Below are 17,621 nucleotides of genomic sequence, written 5' to 3'. Positions count from 1 at the left end.
TGGCCCATTTTTACAGAATTTGCAACCTGGCGTGGGTACAGGCAAGGTTGAGCTGCGGTCCTGACTCCCATGTTAACGTGACGTTGTGCGCTGACAACCCCTCCCCTGCCTACGCCTGCCGAGGAATTTTTCATTTCCACCAGGACTTGTGCATGTTGCGATCTGCGGTGATCAGACCGGCACTCCTCGCTTCATTCCCTGCCCTTGTACTATGGTATCCGGCGAAAGTAGAGTGACATGGCCAGTGCGGTGGCTGTTGTGCAGAAATGCCCATTGGTGTTTATAACAAGCGTGCACGGATGCTCTAGCATATGACAAAGAGAGGAAGCGCTTGCTGATTGGTGTAAGACCAAGAAAACCTCGGAAGTGGAACTTGCCAAGCCTGGTACTTTCCCCCCCTATTGCACTGACCATGGGACTCTACTTTCGCCGGACACCATGGTAGACAGATCGTTGCTTGATGTGAGGAGGGGTAACAGCAAGGGTAAGTCAGTAATGGCTCTCGAGCGCTTTGTCGTCGACTTTTTGTAAAACGCATGTGAATTCTTGCTTCGTGTCCGTCGTAGACTTTTTATAAAACGTATATAAATTCTTACTTTGTGTCTATTATAGACTTTCTGTAAAACACATGTGAATTCTTACTTTATGTCTGTTGTAGACTTTCTGTAAAACGCATGTGAATTCTTGCTTCGTGTCCGTCGTAGACTTTTTGTAAAACGCATGTGAATTCTTGCTTCGTGTCCGTCGTAGACTTTCTCTAAAACGCATGTGAATTCTTGCTTCGTGTCCGTCGTAGATTTTCTGTAAAACGCATGTAGATCTTTGCTCTCTGCGTCCGTCGTGTTCAATGAGTCGCGACAGTGTTGCGGTAGGCGCCGAAGGGGCGCGTGCGGCGCGGCCAGCTCAGTGAGGCCGAGTGCACGCGTCTCCAAGTCAGTCTCCCCTACGGCAGGACGCAAAGCAGCGGTAAAAGGCATATGTGTGTTCGCAACACGTGGCGCCGTACTGTCTGTCAGGCATGGCTGGGATTGTCAACGGTATCTGTTGCTGCTTACTGAATGCTTGTTTGGTGTCTGTGGTTGCTTGCTTGTTTGGTATTCGGCGTATGACGTGCTTGTGCAAGGCCTCGGTTCTGGGGACCCGGCCAGCATGCCCATGCCACCAGTCTGCACCACGGAACATGGCCGACCGGCGTTGTTCTTACATTGTTCTTACTTTGTTCTTACAAGTGGTCAAGTCCCATCACTGATTCAACATCGAGACACCAACTCTGCGTGGTCCGCTTGTTGTTTCCAGCCCCACTCGCACGAACAATGTTGGGCCTAAGCCGGCCTCGGCAAAGCATCGAGGCAGTACGAGCCAATTGGCGCACGCGCCGGCCCACCAGCTGAGCGTCACCGGTTCTCCTTGTTTCGTTGACCTCAGGCCAACTTCCCTCAAGCAACCCACCGCCGACTCCACGACGAACCAGCCTGCGACTGCGACTGCGCCTACCACTTGAATGCGCGCGCTACAATGCGCAGTCTTCCACTTGCCATCTTCTCGTCCCTCCTGGCCAGTGCACGGCTCGCGGTCGCCGACGACATGATAACCAATCTTCGCATCAAAGTGCAGCTGTTTGCAGCGCCAGCCTTCTTCTCCGAGGTATCCGTGGACGCGTACAACAACCAGTGCTTGTCGCTCGATAACAACTTGTGAGGCCGCTGGAGCCTGTGTCGTGTTTCGCTCGCTAATCACGTGTAGAATCGATGGACGGGTACAATCAATCCTTGTGGGTGGACATGATGTCGCTGCGGTGCTCAGCAGGGACGACTACTGGTATTGCCAGTTCTTCGAGTAAGCCTCCTATCCTGGAAGCCCGACGACGCGTGACTGACAAAGGCTTAGCAACTACGACTGCAAGAGCGACAGATCAGATCAGTATCTGACGTTTGCTGACGGAGTCAACAACCTGGCGAGCATAGGTTGGGGAATAAGCATACACAGCTTGCGATGCTGCAACCAGAATCCCAGCAGCTCGTGAGGCGTCTGCGGTCGACACCATGGGGCCAACATGGCCGGACCAATTTGCTTCGAGTCCTCGCACCGCACTCGCAATGACGAAACCACGCAGGCGCAAGTCCCCAGCAGTCGATGTGGGTAATGGATAGCCAGTCGACGTAGACCGACTCGACCTGTGAGAGGAACAGGAGACGAGAGGACGGCAGCCATGCTGCAACACAAGCGGGGTGTTTTGGAGTTGGAATCTTGTTGAGCGGCGTTCGTCACCAGGGGCTTCAGGTGCCCTTGTAGCCAAAAGGCAGTGCTGCGTCCGTGGGTCGCACGTGTTTCATGACTGCCTTTGGCATGTTATCCGGAAGAGCCTCGCCTACTTGTTTTAGGAGTAGAGTCCAGCGTGGTGCTCGAAGTGCTCGACACCACTGCGACCCGGTACCGATGATGTAGAGCCGGTTCCTCGCGAACAATCCAGGAATAGAGTCAACTTTGCTGTGCTATGAAAGACGTCATGCCAAGCAGCTGCAAGTGCGCTCGTCGGTTCGTTCGGGCAGTTGCAACAACACTGCACAACCAAAAACGCATACACACGTGGCCATCTTGAGCCCGCAATGAAATGCACAATCCAGATGCTATGCGCCGCGAATACTGTCGTGAATCGTCACTCAAGGGGTATCTCCTTCTCCGAACCTGCATCCCCGTGCGCCTCGCTGTAGGCTTCACCCAACTCTGCTCTTGTCAAGTCTCATAGGTCGATGAGATTTGCCTCTCCATCGCCGACGCCTCTCAGCAGAACGATCATGTTGCCGCTCAGACACACGTCTCCAATCTTCTCACTGAACTTCAGCAACCGCCCGGCTTGCACGTGGAACACGCGCAGCTTGTCCTGCTCTCCACCGCCGCGGTTGTTCACGTTCTCCACCTGCAACGCCTTTGCTGCCATGTCCAAGACTCGTCCCACAGTGATGTCTTTGCTGTAGAAAAACTTCCCCGTTGGATACTTGGCCTTGGTGGTGTCGGTCGATGCTTCGACGTGCAAGTAGATCCTCTTCTCTGGTGGGACCTTGGCATCGCCTTTCGCCGCCCTCTTCAGTGCGTTCAACTCGACCTGCGCAGACACAGCTGCGCTCGAGTTGGAGCCCCTGCCCAGCCCAAGAAATCCAGACTTCTTAGGGCCGGATTGCCTCTTCTCGTCCTCGTTCCGCTTGTTTTCCGCCCAGAGCTTCAGCTTCGACAGCGCCGATTGTGTCCGCTGCTGCACGGTAGATGGGCGGGCGCCAATCGGTATGAGGTTTTTGCAGTCGTGCTGCTCTTCGTGGCGGTGTGTCATGCAGTATCGTCTGTTGCATCGTGGACAGTCTACGCCGCCTATGAGAGGAGTGTCGATGACGTTCTTGCAGGACGGTTTTGAGCAGGGGCGTTCACGACCGGATTCATGTGCATATGTCGTGCTGGTCCCATTCTCTACACTCTTCACGTCGGGGCATTTGTGCGCTTCTATGCTCTTGTGATCAACACAAAAGTCTCTTTGCACAATTAGTCTGTTGGACCATCAGATACCGGGCATCTCATACTTACTTGTTGCACCATTGACACGGGAAAGGCAGGAAGTCGAGCCTCCCACAATACTCCATCTGACAGTGTTTACCAATGTCATCTACATCGCCTCGGGCCATCGTGGCGAAGCTCTCTGGTACAGGTAGGCCCAGTTTCGCAGTATCTGGAGCTGGACGTCAGCTTTTTGGGCTGAGAAGAAAGCGTCTTTGTCGGATTGCGCGATGCTGGTCGCACGCATGCTAGAAAGCGCGAGAACTGTATCGAATGTGGAGAGGCGCAAAGCTTCCAAGCTTGTGATGCCACCACTGCTGCGTCAGCGACTCAGGGTCCGAATTGCCGAGCGTCTTGCCTTTTCAAGCGTAGCCTATCTCACGCTTTCGTCCGACCGCCCGCGGAAGTCAGGATCAGGACACAAGCCAACATCGGCTGCTTCAGCGCCACCTGTCCGGCGAGTCGTGGTTTGGCGCCAGGCCCAAACGACAGACACTCTTCTGTTCTGTGCTTCAAGTTCGGCCATGTGAAGCAGGGGTCGCGAAAGCGAGCGTGGTGCTTGGAATCTACTGTACATGGAAGCTACTGTGCATGGAAGCTACTGTGCATGGAAGCTACTGTGCAAGGCTCAATTCCATATACAAGGCAAACCTCACACACGAGTGATTAGCCAAGAACGCATCTTGCATATCCAAACTACGATCAGATACTTACGCGAAATGTAGAGAATCAAAGCACATCAATCAAGATAAGATGGAAATATCGACAATGAGACCTTGCATTTGAAACCAGTGAGTGTGCAAGCTACGCGCCGCTGGAGCGGGGCGGCAATCCTTCTCACAAGTCGGCGCCAACGACACCTCAATGTTTGTGGCGCTTTTCTCATTGGCCTTATACCCCATGTCACCAGAGCTGACGGGAGCTTGTTTTAGGAACATGCCTGCATTGCGGACCTTCAGCACCGGAAATTGGCCTCGCCGTTACTATGTGTAGGCAGCAATCGACATTGTGGCGCATGCCTCCCACGCTCTTACATAGGAAGGTCGAATTCGAGCAGGTATTACATGCTAGCGTTCCCTTCTACCGTGACTTCAGATCAATACTTTGCTCCAATAATGCTTGCTGACGTCTCTCCTCTCCACCCTACTGAGCGGCACGCGTCTTTGAAGAAGATCAGACGTCTTGCACTTTCAACATGTCCTTCCCCACTGGTTCGGAAACTGCCTTACAAATACATTGCTCTAAAGAAGAACGAAATCAGACTACTCCGGCTCTACCCAGGTTGTGGAGATGCTCCACTCTGCTGCTCGCTTCATGTCGTCAATTTGGATGCTTACGACGATGTCACATCAACGTCTTCCGTCGAAGGTTTCGAACGCTATAATGCTATCTCTTACGTCTGGGGAAGCCGGAGGCATAAGGTCAAGATAACATGTAAGTGTAGTGTAGGGCGGCGCGGTTTCCTCCTCCGCGATCGTTCTACAATGCTTGCTAGAACCAAGTTCTGTCCTTGGATGAACCAATTTTTAGCATTTATCTTTGGACGGATCACGTTTTTCTAGGGTCTGACACTCGTGTAGGCGATGGAAGGACTGTACGCGTTACTTCCAGCTTAGCGGATGCGCTTCGAAGACTTCGAGACCCAAGCACCACTCAGATCTTGTGGGCCGATGCACTATGCGTAAACCAGAAGGACAACAACGAACGATCCACACAGGTCAAGATTATGGGGCTCATCTTTTGGAAGGCACATCGAGTCCAAATTTGGCTCGGCGAAGATGATGATCAGCCCGAAGCTCGCCGCGCGCGACATGCCGCCGAACTCATCAAGGAATGTGCTCGTTTGTACAGTTCTTCTACAATCTCAGCTCGCGATCTGCATAGTGAGAGGATATTCGATGACCCTCACGACTGGTCACGGCCCGGAAGAGTGGCTGTTGTCTTGCTTTTTGACCGTCCCTGGTTTCAACGTGTCTGGTGCGTGCAAGAATTGGGTCTCGCTTCAGCCGCAACATTCAACTGTGGTACTTCACAATTCACCGCGAAAGAAGTCGGACAGTTTTTCAAACTCTTGAACTACTCAGAAAACGGGAATATATTTTTAAGTAAGATCGAATGTCAAATGCTGGAAATAGCTCGAGGTTATCACGATTCGACCCGCGGTGCCCATCGCATCGAGATCGGCTCAGACCCAGGCTCAGCGGAAAACTTCTTTGACGTCCTCAAACGCGCCCGTGGTCTGAGATGTACTGACCCAAGAGATACCGTATATGCATTTCTGGGCCATCCAACCGCTTTTAAGAAGCACATTCTTGACGTCGACCCTTACTATCATAACCCCAGTAATTACTACGCTGGGAGGTCAACTATAATCTCGCCAAATTATGAAAAGGCAAACACTGTTTCCATTGTTTGTACTCAGCTCGCGATCAACGCGATCCAGCATTTCGAAATCGGCCTAGAGATTTTCAAACATGTGGCACACAATCAAGAGACTATCAACGCGGATATTCCATCGTGGGTCCCTCGTTGGGACATCACCGGTCAAGATCCGTACTTCAACGGATTCTGGAACATGTACTCAGCCTCTGGGACCTTAAAGCCTACGCTGCTTAGTGTTCACTCTCCAGTCGGAAGCATCTGGAACAGCAAGTTATCCTTGATCGCCATGCGACTGGGCACAATCGGCTTCGTTCACCCTGGACCTGCAGTCAATTCAATCTGGAAACTTGCGGAGAGCCTCTTCCCAGGAAAACGCTTCGCAGGTTCTTCCACGCCTTCAGCAGGGCTCCAGATTGCACCACATCTCATGCCGGAACAGTGCAGACTTGACGATAGATGGTCAGACTTTGCGATGGCTCTGACTGCCGGACTACCTAGAGAGGATACTCCGATGCAAGATTACGATGGTAGACAGACCACTCGTCAGGCATATGGATTACAAGGGTTTCTTGATTATCATGGACGCGAGCCCCCGCAAGATCAAATCGCCGTCGACGATAGATTGGTCGAAATGTTTCACACATGTTCCAAAGAAATGGGCACCACGAAGATATTCTACATTACTAACGACGGTCGCTATGGATTGGCTCCAACGATCGCGCAAGAAGGAGATGAGATATGGCTGCCGCTTGGGGCCAAGATGCCCTGTGTCTTCCGACCAGTCAATGAGCGAGTTTTCAAATTAGTGGGGCAGACGTATCTGCACGGTGTCATGAAAGGAGAGGCAGTAAAACAGAAGAGCAAGAGGGACTTCCTCTCTGTCATCTTGTCTTGACCTGAATGCGGTCCCATATTGTCCGCTTTACCGCTGGTACCAACGAACGTCAATACTGAAAGATCACCCAAGCTTTACTTCACTCAGCTCATAACGGCTGTGTCGCATGACACACGCCCACAGAACAATTTAGACGAACGATCCTAGATGAGCGGTTCAATAAGATCTCATAGAAGGACCATCGCGATATGTCATGATCAGAAGCAAAGCATATCATGCGCCTCTAAGAATTCACCTGATGCAACGTCTACGCTAAGCAGCTCAAGTTCATTGCTAAATATTCCGTCACTTTCATCGGAAGTACTTCGCGACAAAAACATCTGGATTGCAATCTCAGGGCCGATCTCTGCATCTCTTGGATTTCTTACCAATTGAGTAGCATAGACATGCGGTAGTACGCTTATCAGAGGCAGATTCAGCCACTCGACGCCATCAATTTCAATCTCAAGGCCTGCCAACAGCTTCTTAGCAAACACCTGGTACGATCATCATATGTCGATGGTTCTTTACGATGATCGTCCATCCAGGTACCAGAGAAGACACCTACGGCCACATTGCTCAGATTATGCAATCCCACCAGCCATGACAAGGTATGTGTAGTTGTAGAGCAGATCTCAATGAGACTGGTTTCGTCTTGTTCATGACTGCTGTATGTGGAGCTTGGGCAGGTGGTAAGCCAGGTCGGACGCGAGCATTGTGCAGTCGACTATAACGCTTTTGCCCTCTCTCAAAAGAGCGAGAAAAGAGTAAGTTCGATCGCGAGGGACGCTGCAATTAACGTGCCTCTCTCAGACGAAATTTTCTTTTGAGAGAGAAGACTTTTGGAGCCAAAGCCTGTGCTAAAGTGAGTTGCGATTCTTCTCATACTTGACTCGCATGGCCAGCAAGTCGGCGATATGGGACTGAAGTGAACTCGATACAATGTCGATGTCCGAGTATGAGGCTAGCGTTTTGTTTATTGAGAAGTCGATACAGCGTAGCAACACGAGTTCTTGAGTTATATACGCGCGCTGCCAGCATTCATTGCAACCAATTTCCTGCCAGAAACCCCAATAATCTCAATCCCGTACCCAGATTTTGGCTTTGAATAGTTACCCAACTGAATGATCACTCTGTCTGCTTGAGAGAAGATCTCCCCCATCTGCGTCACCTGGTGATTTCGCTATGGTCCGTTTTCTTGATCGAAGCACATAAGATCGATCCAAAATGTATCTGTAAGGACTGCATATCCACGAGCAGCAGCCAGGAAGCTGTGCAGACGTTTGCCGACCTGAAAAGGTCACTCTTCAGAGTTGCTGGATTGTCAATCTTGGACAAGGATTGTTTGTGAGTCTATCGAAGAACCCCATCTGTAAGACAAACATTGATACTGCGACTTGATGGTCGTGTGCCACATCTTACATCTGATGAATCCTCCGGGTGATAGGTCTGGCAAGATCCTAACGAGACGATTCGAGTATTGCTCACGGCTCAAAGGGCGGTACTGGAAAGCGCCTACCTAGCGCCCGTGAGCAGAGGTCGCGAGAGATTTTGAAAGACTTTGGCACTGTCTCATTGGCTCAAATAAATAACGTGGGTGGAGCGTCTGACCAATGAGAAAACAAGAATCTCATGATTATAATTCCCAAAACAGTTCTCAGAGGTCGCAGCTCGCAGCCAAGATACGAAGCGTGTCATGCTCGTGTTTTCAATACGTAGGATCTATCACTCACGACCTGAGAATTGAGACACAACGTTCCTCACCGGTTTCTTGGGAAGACCAAGCTCCCATGGTGCTGGTTTTCAGTACAGCTTCTCGTCTCGTCCATCCTTTACGATAATTTGGACGTACGGTCTCTGTTTGGAAAGACGGTTGCACCTTACTTCGACGCTGAATTATGTCCTGCGATAACGCAACCTATTGGGGCATTTAAGTTACCTACTGCGGGGGCAGCACACGCTAGCAAGCGCGTCTGAGCTTCCAGACGCGCTTTTCGCAACTACAACAATATAGTCACGACATCGCGGTGAATTAAAGCTACGACCTACGCAACGCGCTCGTCGACCTGCACACTGCAACATTCCAGTTCACTGCTCCCACAGACCCCTGCACTTGCCAACACGATGCCACGTGAAAAGATTCCTAAGAGTCGCGTCAAAAACGCGCGCACTGAGCCCTACCGGAAGCCGGTTAAAGACACCGAAGCCATCGACTCTGCGGTCTACCAAAGCGAGACCGAGGACAAGGACAAGCACGTGGGAAACGCGTGGCCAAAGGCAGATGCAGCTCCTGCCGCCGGAGCCAAAGCTGCATCGAAGAAGAGGGAAGGGCCAAGCACAAAGAAAGCCAGCGCCGACCTCCCTGACAGCTACCTTGACATTGCACTCGAGGAGAAGGAGGGCGAAGTTCCTTGCTATGAAGATGTATGTCTCGCTCCTACCTTTTTCGCGAATGTTCCTGTCTGTGTCGAAAACGCTCCTGCCCCTGCCGCGAGAATGGGCCCTGCTGACACGTCCAGGCCGCAGCCGTGCGTCGCAAGCTGAATGCGCTCCTTGACAAAAAGGCCAAGATCCCCGGCTCCACCAAGACGTTCAACAAGACCAGTCTCTCCAAGGAGATGTGCGACATTGCTCAGAGCCACCATCCAATCAAGACCACGGCCGGCGTCCGTAACGACGGACCCAGCGTCAGGGCGCTCACCGCATTTTTGAAGAAGAGCGGCAGCATGGGCGGCGGGGAGTGCCAAGTCTTGCAGTTATCAGAGAGCCTGCAACATATGCCGTCAATGATGACTCCACCGTTGCATCGTCTGGAAGGACTCGAACATGCTTTGCCTCTTGCCAATGCCAGGAATACGTTCGTGCGAAGATATGGCTTCGCGTACAGAGCACGAAACTAACAACCAGAAATCTAGCACTAAAACACACATTGTAGGACTTCTTGTTCGCCCACGCATCTTAGAACTATTCTAAATACAACATTGAGCTCGTGTGAGAGCCTAATAGTAGGCGAAACACCCGCAATAACGGTACCAACAGCTTGCGGCACATCCTCGGGGCCAAGTCTTGGCTTGCGCCATTCACCGTAGACGTACAAGCTGCTTACGATCTCGATAAGGCAGTGCTTGCGAATGCCTTGGCGACACCACCTGCGCCTGGCAGTGTCTTCTCTATGTAAAGGTGTTATTATGTTCGATCCAACTTCTGAATTAACAATCACGTTGCATAGCCTATAACGCGCTGCTGTCTTCACTCTACCTATATCGCTAGTCTTAAGTCACTTCTGAAAGGTTGGTCACCATCTGCTCTGTCAATCTTCTGACCTTGTGCCCTGGAGTTTCAACACACGATAGTCTAGCATCCGGCTGCTTTTCACCAGTTTTGAGCTTCCTGTCATGGTACCTATCGACTCCACTACACATGATTTAACATCAAATCACGAGCTCCGGAACTGCTTTCAGAACACAAACCGAACGAGGAGACCTGATGATGCATCTACGCAAAGTACCTCAACGAGCGTTTCGAAGACACCGATCTTAAAGATGTTTGCGTGCGGGTACTCTTTCTTCATCTCAGGCGTGAACGATGGAACTCTTGGCCCTCTGATCCCATACATCTTGAATAGCTTTAAGATATCAACAGGCCAGGTCGCGTATATGTCAGTCGTCACCTCATGCCACCCAAATAACATCAAGGGCACCTCTGACTGTTACTGCAGATATGCGTGTACCTTTGTCGGGTGGATCACTGCTCTACCAATCAATCCTGTCCTGGTCAACTATCTCCCCCTCGGCCTCATCCTTGCTCTAGGCGCTGCTCTCCAGTTGTTGGGACAGTTTATGAGACCGTGGGGTCCCTTGCCATTGTACTCTGTCTCATTCTTCTTTTGTGGATTAGGAATGGCAGTGCAAGACTCGCATGCAAACACCTTTGTCAGCAGCGCAAAAGTTGCACACATATGGCTAGGCTTCATTCATGCAAGCTACGCTGCTGGTCTAGCTGTAGGTGAGTGAGAACGAGACCCAGCCTCTGGCTCCATTTTGCTGGTTTCACTGACCCGTTATCCTTTGCATTAGGACCGATAATCTCAACTGCTTTAGCCTCGAAAGAAGAAAACATAGGTGGTGTTGCTAGCTGGAAGGCAACATACTACGCACTCATCGGACTAAACGCACTCAATGTAGCGGGGACCTTTTTTGCGTTCCAAGACTCGCTTCGCCACAAACAAGCTGGCCAGGACGTGGTAGAGATCCCGGAAAGGAAGGCAGTGGCGATGCACGAGTTGAAAAGATCGATAAAATGTTGGTCGCTGTGGGCGATTTCTATGGCCTTCTTCCTGCAACTAGGAGCAATGATGACTGCTTCAGGTATGTTCAACAAGCTCAATCAACTCACATTCTCCGAATTCAACAGACTGACCATGTCCGATGCCACACAGGATGGGTGGTCGAGTTTCTGACCAAAGTTCGCGGTGGTGACCTGAAAAAGATGGGCTACGTCCCAACAGGCTGCAACGCAGGGATTCTGCTCGGCCGCATCGTTCTCGCCGAGCCTATCCATCGCCTCGGCGAGCAAAGTACCATTCTGGCATCTTTCGTCCTCACACTCGCCTTCCAGTTAGTCTTTTGGCTCGTGCCTGACATCATCGGATCTGCAGTAGCACTCGCACTGATGGGGTTCTTCTCTGGACCTTTCTTCCCTGTAGGCATTGCTGTCAGCAGCAAGCTTTTCCCGCGCGAGATTCGTTCCACCGCTTTGGGTTTCATCTTTGTGCTTGCACAAGCTGGAGCGGCGCTCTTCCCGTCTATGACGGGATTGGTTGCTCAAAAGGCCGGTGTGCAGGTCTTACAGCCTATTGTGACTGCACTGCTTGTATTGGGTGGGCTCTTTTGGTGGCGGGTTCCTAATGTACGTGAGATTGAGTTGTAACGACCCCGAGTATGGTCCTACATACCTCACCGGTTGTGTTCGAAACGAGGACAGCTGTTTCCTCCTGTTTTTGGTAATGCATTCCGTCTGGTTGCAAGTCTCACGGTGAGGCTTATCGTTGCCTTAAGTTAAAGTCATGCTAGTGTTCTCGGAGCTTTTCATTAGGGAGCTGTCACCCCATCCATTGCTTCTAACAGATTCGATACTAACCAATTATATCTAATCATTACCAATTCACGAAATTGCACAAGGAATGGACTACGTCTGACGTGAGCGTGTTATGTCTGGTAATCGTGTAACCACAGACCCACCGCGTTTGGGATTAGGAACTCGAACAAGCAATCGAGCACAAAACGGGACTCGCTTCTTGTTCACTGGATATTTCAAGGACGAAGTGAGGATTGACATACTCAGGTCGATTAACCTGTCGAAGTATAAGAAGGGGAGACATCCCATCGGTTCTGACAGCACCCCAATCATTTCCTATCACAATACCCACCACTCCCAGCACCACTACACTTCCCACGCGATCCAGCAGTCCGTTAAATTATCAAAATCATCACTATGGTCGCATTCACTTACCTCCCTCTCGCCATCACCGCGCTACTCCTAATGGGCAGAGGCATCGCAGCAGCTCCTTCCATCGCCAACGAACTTAGCCAGCAAACAGCGTGCGGCTCCGTAAACGGACCATGCGATGAAAACGGTTGTGCAGGATTCAACGACCCCGCTGGCGGATCCTCCGGTGTTTGCAGTGCCGGGCAATGGGCCGGATGCCACTGCCAGAGCGTCTGTGGATCCTCCCCCGGCCCGTGCAACGAGAACGGATGCGAAGGTCAATTCAACCTGGGTACTGGTATCGGACAGTGTCAGGCTGGCAAATACCGCGGATGGCTCTGCAAGTAAACGTGGGCGCTTTCAATTGTGGTTGGTTCTGAATACAGGTGGAGGGTTTGCGCTTTTGTTGGTTTCTCTCGGAGCAAGACGGGGTGCGCGAACACTAGCACTTAACACGCTCGTTATCAGATCTTTGTTAGCTCTGCTAGACAAGTGTTGCGTTCAGTCAACGATGGTTTCTATACTGCTTAACAACTACCAATGAAAATTCTTGTAGTGAAACAACCGCTGTTTGGGGACTGCATATCTCTTCTTGAAAAAAACCTTAGCCAAGCGTCTTGACATCGCCAAAGACAGCAAGATTATTCTGATGGTTGCACTGAAGGAAAGAAGACTCTGGGTGTTGGCCTCCTTGCTAGGTTAGGAAATGTGTTCAAAGTTTCTCAAAATACATTGAGTCAGCAATTTAGCGAGGAACGAGATTCGAGTGACATTGGCCATGGTCCTGAGGAGGTGTGTAAGTTGGGTAAAGATGCAGATGATATTAGATATATCTGCAGTATAATACGTTTCCGCAATATTCCACAGCAAGTTGCATACCCGAGGACATCATCCGGAGGAAGACCCTTGGAGCTTCACTGATTTGCTGTAGGGTAGTAGCATGTCTTGTCTCATCTAATGCAAACAAAGATCCTGATACGTATATTCACCCTCCCCCGCCTAGACGAAACATTAGAAAGGCGTCTAAACGAACGCACCATCATTAACAGATAACGCCAGGGCGCACTGAAATAAAGCTGTAGACCAAGCTTGCTCAAGTCTGCAATTGCAGAGGGTCTGTTCACTCTGAACTTTTGATTGATGCGACAGTGGGATAGCTATGCTAGTCGACGTGCTTGCGTCGAATGCACCAAGATCAGACCGGGAGACGTGGTGCACAGTCTTTGGTCAAGGAACTGCGGCTTAATGGTTCCCAACAAGGTCCTCGAATCCTGAAATTATCACGTCAAGCCCTACAATGACGTTGAGAACAAATGAAACGGCGTGGTCAGGGCCCTGATTGACACACTTCAATCGCGCAGACGACAAATACTGCCGGTCCTAAGAGTGTACCTGGACCGCTGATCAGCATTTGGAGAGGTATACCCTTCGTGAGTCGACACACCTGTCCAATGCCATGAATGCCATACAAGGGTTTCTTAGCTCATTTGAGCGGTTGTAAACACATGTCAGGAAATCCAGGGGTATAAGTCTTCGCTAGGGTAGTTATGATCTTCCCAAGGCTCAGAATTTATCACAGTTCAAGCAATATAATGTCGCAGATCCGTTTCTCTGGGGCCTGCTATGGTCTATGGCCTACTGGATTGATCAAGCCACAATTTTTATTGGCCACAATTTCTATTGAACGGCACGTACTTCCTGCTTGGTCTTGGGCTGTCTGGAGTATACCTATAAGCTCGCCAGTATGTGAAAAATCTGCCGGTGATCAGGACATTGTACGATACTCAAGTGGAGACTTCACTATAGCGAGGCTTATATATGAGCAAGAAAACTTACTCTACACTTCTTTAAAGCTTATCTACGTTATCTTCAAATATAGTCATAACTTCAACCTGTTCTCTGATGAAGAGAGATAATTTAAACTATCTGTGAAAATTTTCAGTGGATGTGAGGGTAAAGAACATCTGGTCTGGTGTCAATGCTCTAACTACCTAGGTATTGTGAGTTTAGCGCTACGACACCTGGAGCAACTGTCCTCACAGCACATTGCGGAGGCTGGAGCACTTGCAACAGTGGGTTTTCGTCACACAATCAACTATACTAAACTCGCGAACACGTTTGAAGTGATTCGAAGCTTGATGAGAACGACGGAAAATGGCATGCTTCTGAGAACATGTGTTTAGGTGCGCTTGGACAAACCCACAGCAGATTTGTTGTGATGCATTCGAGAATATCTTGATTCTATGTCAACCGGAGAGCACTGATACAGAGATTCACAGTGGCAGGTACAGTCAGAACGGAAGGTTGTACTAATTTTACTCTGATATGTTGATCACATAGCTTTCATAGCGAAAGAGTCCTTATACTGACAAGGATCGTGAAGCAGGCCCCAACTAACCGACCCAACTACTAACAAGAAGAAATAAATCGATAAAAGCCACTCGTTAAGCCTTGATGGTAAGCTTGTTACCGGCGTTAGCGAGAACAGATGCCTTAACGCTAGCACTGCCGAGCTTGGTGTACGAGTAAGGAACCGAGGTCAAGTTACCCTTGGGCGCGGTGTTGTTTCCAGACCCTAGGCTGACATCTTTGGCGATAGCGTAACCGGTGACCTTCCCATCAAAGAAACCAATGACTTCGGCCGTTTTCGCAAAGACGGTGCTCTCAACGAGGACCTGGGCTCCCTCACGAGTATCGATACCGTTGGTGAAGACACCGCTGTAGTAGCCTGATAGGGTTAGCGGGAGCAAGACAATGTGATCTGGCGGCTACGTACTGTTAAAGATGTGAGCGGTACCGAAGCGGACTGAAGGCGTGCGAGAACTGATGTTATTCCAGTGGTTGTTGGCATAGGTCACATGTAGGTAGCCCTTGTCTTGGGCGCCGTTGCTGTCGGAGTGGCCAACAAGGGATGCCTTGTAGTGGTCGTGAATATAGCTGTTGGACACAGTAACCCAATCCGAAGCATGTGAAACATCGATCAACCCGTCATAGTAGTCCTTGCCATGTTCAATGTCGGAGGAGACATCCACGTGGTCAACCCAAACGTTGGTGGATGCTTGGATGCCAATCGCATCACCGTTCGAGGCCAAGACCTTGGAGATCTTGAGATTTTGAACAATGACGTTCTTCGAGTTGTCGATGTGTAGACCCACACCAGTGAGCGACGCGCCGGAGTCGAGACCGACGATGGACTTGTTGGAGCCAATATAGACCTTCGCGGATCCAGTGATGGCACCTTTGATATAGATAATCTTGGCTGTTGTGTCGGTCCTCCTTCCGACAGCAGCGGTAAGTTCATCCAAGGACGCTACTGTGACTGTGGTACCGCCCTTTCCGCCCGTAGTGCCACCATTCTGAGCAGCGTAGCCAATAGGAGCACCTTGCTGAGCAGTAGCAAGAGAAACAAGGAAAACGAGGCTTGCAGCGAATGAGTTCTTCATCTTGAAAATCGCAATAGATGAGGTGTACCAAATAGCAACTCACTTGTGCGCAGTTACACGGCTTTTAAGACATTCCATGAATTGTCCTCGCGAATCCTAGCAGACAGGATTGGAGGCCGAGATTCAAGCTAACATTGGCGAAGCTTGGTGATGACAAGGCGCAAATCTTCTGCGGAACAATTTAGTTGACAAACAGGGTGTCCCCTTCATATAAACAATGCGTTGCAGATTCTGCGAATCACATACAACAACGCCTACATGCAACAGCTACTTACAGCGAAGCTAAGCCGCTGAAACGCGCCTAGTTCGGCCTCGGCCTGTTGTCAACATCTGACCACTTGTGAACCATCAATGCTCGAGTCGCTGTAACCGGCTAAATCTGAAACGCGCAGTACTTCCGTTTCGATTTTGGAATATCCTGCAATTTGAATGCCAACAAGCATTGGACGGACGAGCAATAAGTTTCTCCGATTCGTGCCGGAATAGTCGAGATCATCATAAATCATCTAAATATGAGTAGAACAACGTCATAAGTTTGATGATGCTTGTTCGGTGCGAAGGCTTAATGGAATTGTAGATCTTGTATTTCATTCTTTCTTAATATTCTTGTCAAATCAAATGAGAGTCTGTACGTGCGATCTGTACGGGTAAACGCGCTACAGCGACCGTCAGCTTTGCAGCTCCAATCCTAACCAAGGATTTGTCGGTTCAAAAGTCCGGAGATCGAGTCAAGAGAAGAGAAGCGGATCGGGCGGCAATTAAGGTTCAGAGGTCTTTAGATAAATCTTTTTGGATATCGTAATAAGTAATAGGAACACACTGCACCTAAGTTTACGCTTCTACACTAACATCAGGCGTATCTACTATGGTCTCCGGCAAAAGTAGAGTCCCATGGCCAGTGCAGACAGGGATTCGACAAGGGTTTCTGGAAGCCTCTACCGAAATTAAGAACATGTCCCACACCAATAAGCAGGCTACCTTTGTCTTAGTAAGATAAAGATCGTCCATGCATATCTGTAATTAACAGTTCCGTATACTAGCCTACGCACTGGCCATGGGACTCTACTTTTGCCGGAGACCATAGTAACAACGCACAGCTATAACTAATAATGAATTATATATTCGAACTTAGAGTACAATCCAGTGACTTAGTGGGGTCTTAATGTTCTACTTTGAAGGTGTGTGTAGTGTTAATGAGAGAAGTTGTGTAGTGCACGAACGTAGCTCCTCAGCAGCTCTCAGGTGCAGCAAATGAAGAAAAATCGGTTTACAAAGACGACATTTACGACTAGTAAACACTGTAACAGATACCAGCAACTGCCTGAGCCTACCTGTCCGTAACCATCTTGTTTTTGCCACGCGCAGCCCTAGCGCTCTTTTACAGTTCACCTTAACCTTAAGGACCTGCACGGTTCTGGGCTCCTCAACCCACAGTTTGAATAAATCAAGCGCGAAGTATTGGCTCTATCGAGTCTGACTTCGACAAGACGTTTGTACTAGCTATGGTCTGCGTTGGAGGCTTGATCGACTGTGAGCTACATCCATTATCGCACGTGTTGACATGCATACTGATCTCCTTGACATCTGTTAATTTCAGTTGCTTCCCGATCAGGAGCCAAAGAGTGTCTATCAAACTAAGATAGCCTCAGGTACTGGTCTTGCCTTTGCCGCCGATGCAGCCATGTTTACCGTTATCACTTATAGTAGGGGTACAAGCCAGTCTTCTCCCATTCGCACATGCCACAATTCGCCTTCAGCTCGATGGATGACTTTTAACACAGGGACGGCTACTTCACCGTCTTAGTTAGATTTGAACCGTGCGGTCATGCCGGTCCATCTTTGCTGGAGAGTCGTCGAACTCATGTGAGCGTCCTGTTTAAAGTACCAATATT

At 50.0% G+C, this 17,621-nt stretch overlaps 7 protein-coding genes across 7 annotated transcripts, besides 4 other annotated features; 5 read left to right on the top strand and 2 right to left on the bottom strand.

The window, feature by feature from the left end:
* The first annotated feature begins 207 nt into the window (after nt 1-207).
* Nucleotides 208-442: a dispersed repeat.
* Nucleotides 443-1,044: 602 nt separating this feature from the next.
* Nucleotides 1,045-1,094: a tandem repeat.
* A 378-nt stretch (nt 1,095-1,472) lies between these two features.
* Nucleotides 1,473-1,506: a tandem repeat.
* A 9-nt stretch (nt 1,507-1,515) lies between these two features.
* On the top strand, nt 1,516-2,023 carry EKO05_0010865 (uncharacterized protein; the record flags this gene model as incomplete). The annotated part of the gene is made up of 3 exons (XM_059637864.1): nt 1,516-1,694; nt 1,744-1,836; nt 1,888-2,023. The coding sequence occupies 3 exons, from the start codon at nt 1,516-1,518 to the stop codon at nt 2,021-2,023; spliced, it is 408 nt and encodes a 135-aa protein (XP_059493847.1).
* A 717-nt stretch (nt 2,024-2,740) lies between these two features.
* EKO05_0010864 (uncharacterized protein) lies at nt 2,741-3,671 on the bottom strand (the record flags this gene model as incomplete). Its single annotated transcript, XM_038943707.1, has 2 exons — nt 2,741-3,521; nt 3,574-3,671. The coding sequence occupies 2 exons, from the start codon at nt 3,669-3,671 to the stop codon at nt 2,741-2,743; spliced, it is 879 nt and encodes a 292-aa protein (XP_038793121.1).
* Nucleotides 3,672-4,658: 987 nt separating this feature from the next.
* On the top strand, nt 4,659-6,820 carry EKO05_0010863 (uncharacterized protein; the record flags this gene model as incomplete). The annotated part of the gene is made up of 2 exons (XM_038943697.1): nt 4,659-4,977; nt 5,124-6,820. 2 exons carry the CDS (start codon nt 4,659-4,661, stop codon nt 6,818-6,820), a joined length of 2,016 nt encoding a protein of 671 aa, XP_038793120.1.
* Nucleotides 6,821-8,923: 2,103 nt separating this feature from the next.
* On the top strand, nt 8,924-9,699 carry EKO05_0010862 (uncharacterized protein; the record flags this gene model as incomplete). The annotated part of the gene is made up of 2 exons (XM_038943692.1): nt 8,924-9,223; nt 9,319-9,699. 2 exons carry the CDS (start codon nt 8,924-8,926, stop codon nt 9,697-9,699), a joined length of 681 nt encoding a protein of 226 aa, XP_038793119.1.
* Nucleotides 9,700-10,341: 642 nt separating this feature from the next.
* On the top strand, nt 10,342-11,728 carry EKO05_0010861 (uncharacterized protein; the record flags this gene model as incomplete). The annotated part of the gene is made up of 4 exons (XM_038943911.2): nt 10,342-10,457; nt 10,518-10,804; nt 10,876-11,166; nt 11,238-11,728. The coding sequence occupies 4 exons, from the start codon at nt 10,342-10,344 to the stop codon at nt 11,726-11,728; spliced, it is 1,185 nt and encodes a 394-aa protein (XP_038793118.2).
* A 564-nt stretch (nt 11,729-12,292) lies between these two features.
* Nucleotides 12,293-12,634, top strand: EKO05_0010860 (uncharacterized protein; the record flags this gene model as incomplete). Its single annotated transcript, XM_038947334.1, has 1 exon — nt 12,293-12,634. The coding sequence occupies one exon, from the start codon at nt 12,293-12,295 to the stop codon at nt 12,632-12,634; it is 342 nt and encodes a 113-aa protein (XP_038793117.1).
* A 2,096-nt stretch (nt 12,635-14,730) lies between these two features.
* Nucleotides 14,731-15,729, bottom strand: EKO05_0010859 (Pectate lyase; the record flags this gene model as incomplete). Its single annotated transcript, XM_038943740.1, has 2 exons — nt 14,731-15,014; nt 15,063-15,729. 2 exons carry the CDS (start codon nt 15,727-15,729, stop codon nt 14,731-14,733), a joined length of 951 nt encoding a protein of 316 aa, XP_038793116.1.
* Nucleotides 15,730-16,592: 863 nt separating this feature from the next.
* Nucleotides 16,593-16,815: a dispersed repeat.
* Nucleotides 16,816-17,621: the final 806 nt, after the last annotated feature.

The sequence above is a fragment of the Ascochyta rabiei genome, chromosome 21 (genome assembly GCF_004011695.2).
Source record: "Ascochyta rabiei chromosome 21, complete sequence".
NCBI lineage: Eukaryota > Fungi > Ascomycota > Dothideomycetes > Pleosporales > Didymellaceae > Ascochyta > Ascochyta rabiei.
This window is presented reverse-complemented; position numbering and strand designations above follow the sequence as displayed.